The sequence below is a fragment of the Myotis lucifugus genome, unplaced genomic scaffold (assembly GCF_000147115.1).
Source record: "Myotis lucifugus unplaced genomic scaffold, Myoluc2.0 scaffold_23, whole genome shotgun sequence".
NCBI lineage: Eukaryota > Metazoa > Chordata > Mammalia > Chiroptera > Vespertilionidae > Myotis > Myotis lucifugus.
In genome coordinates this window covers 302,278-304,242 of record NW_005871071.1, presented here as the reverse complement: position 1 = coordinate 304,242, position 1,965 = coordinate 302,278, and the positions used below count along the sequence as shown (strand labels likewise).

Sequence of the window (1,965 nt, the reverse complement as noted above, 5' to 3'; positions counted from 1 at the left end):
GAGTGGGGGGGGGGTAGGGGAATGGGGGGGATAAGGACACAAATGGGATACCTTAATCAATAAAGAAAAAAATTTTAAAGATGATAAGGATTCACACAATAAATCAAATCTGTCACATAGGAAGTTTTTTAATAAATAAAATGTTAAAATTAAAAAAGGAAGAAGGAAAGAAAGGGAGAAAAGAAGAGGACAGGAAATCCAAGAAAAGTAAGGAATCAAGATGGAAGAAAGGAGGAAGAAATTTCTAAAACAGAGCAGATCAAGAGGTGAGTGTTCCAGGAGGGATGTACCCAAGATTAAAATGCATCTGAGAGATAACTTGATATGGGTGTCCATCCTGGTAAGTCTGTGGCCGAGTTAGTGATAGATGAAGAGTTAAACACACAAACAAAATGATGAGGCGATTGTTAATTCCAGGAAAAACAAAACGTTTAACAAGAAATGTAATCACAGTCATAGTAAAATACCTCACTTATTAGTGAATAATATTCACATAACTCTAATGCTTTAAACTTTGAATACTTTATTTTAATTAAAAAATTTGAAATAATTAGGAGTTTGAGGGAAGAGGAAGAATGCTGTGAGAGAAAAGAATTAAATTATCTTCTATGGGAATCAATCAATAAAAGGTATCTACAACTTATAAATGAAGAAATCAGAGTATAATCATGTTACTGAGGAATGCATGGATAAGGAGCTTAAAAATATGTAGGAGTTGAATGGGACTGCTTCCTAAAAAACAACTCAAAAGTGTGGAGAAAAATTACGATGCTATTAGCTAATATTACCCCAATACATTTAATTTAAAAAATTCTTTTTAATTGAGGTTAAAAAAGTGTGGTGGGATAGAATAGAAAACTGATTAGTTTTTATATAAACTATTTGACTTTTAAGACCCTTACATTTCCATATTGAAAATTAATTTTAAAACTTGGAAAGTAACTATTTTATTTTAAAATGGTATTTTTTACATCACATTTAACCAAAGAAATGTGTTAAATGAGTGAATGAAACACTACTTTGCAATTTTGTCTATCTTCTCTAACCAAGAGATACAAAAGATTACATTCTATTCGTTATCAGGCACTTATATGTCTGACTATGAAGGGAGATCTGTTTTGTCAACTTTTGTATCCCCAGATCTTAGAAAATATTGAAATTTTTTTTAAGGGGAAAAAGGACCTTGTCTGAAACAGGTTTGAAGAAGAAGACCCAAATCCATGGTCACCAAAAATCTTCCAGGCTACTCTGTCCTCTTTGATAATTGCACGGCCTTATGAGGTGTCAGTTCAAATTAGAAAAGTCACTTTTTCAGGAATGGGCACTTCCTACTCCAAGAAAAGTGAGGCCAAGTTAACAAAACCGCAAAGACTTGGCTAATTCAAGCACAAGCTAATTTATTATTATTGGCCCAAAGGGCCCACTCTTTTTTTTTTTTCCTGCGCAGGCCAATATCCACAACTGTGCAGACGCCAGTTGCAGGGAGAACGTTTTCATCAGTAGTCGGTGGGAGCATTGTTTCTCAGCCAAAACGGAGGAAGACTGGAATTTGTTCAGTGTAGTCATCCAGACATCTCCAGTAGATCCCAGCCTTTCAAACCTGCATCTCGTAAGAAAATACCTCCATTTTCCATATCACAAGCTGGGGAAACAAATCTGAATCCTTCAAGGGCGAGCTCTTTTGCAAGGACTGCAACCTACCACCGCCAGCTCAGGATTTACGAGCCCAAGACCAGGGACGCACAACATCCTAGCGCTCCGGGATCCCAGCCAAGCGGCGCACCTCCGCCTTGCCTTTCAATAAGCCGCTTGTGGTCTGGCTGCCCCGCAGTTCAACTTCCGGTCACATAGTGAGAGGATGTTTTCCTCCTGGCCACGCCCACCTGGCCACGCCCACCAACCACGCCTTTCGAGAGCGCGCTCCGCCGACTGGACAGCGCGCGCGCGGGATGTCGGGCCCGAAGA

The 1,965-nt window shown here is 38.9% G+C and overlaps 1 protein-coding gene across 1 annotated transcript in view; it reads left to right on the top strand.

Annotated features, from left to right (window-relative positions):
• The window catches only part of MINDY2 (MINDY lysine 48 deubiquitinase 2), a 100,702-nt gene that overhangs the window by 37,994 nt on the left and 60,743 nt on the right, over positions 1–1,965 (top strand). Inside the window, 1 exon segment of the mRNA XM_014453394.2 lies at positions 1,448–1,609. Coding sequence (XP_014308880.2) covers positions 1,448–1,609 — 162 coding nt within the window.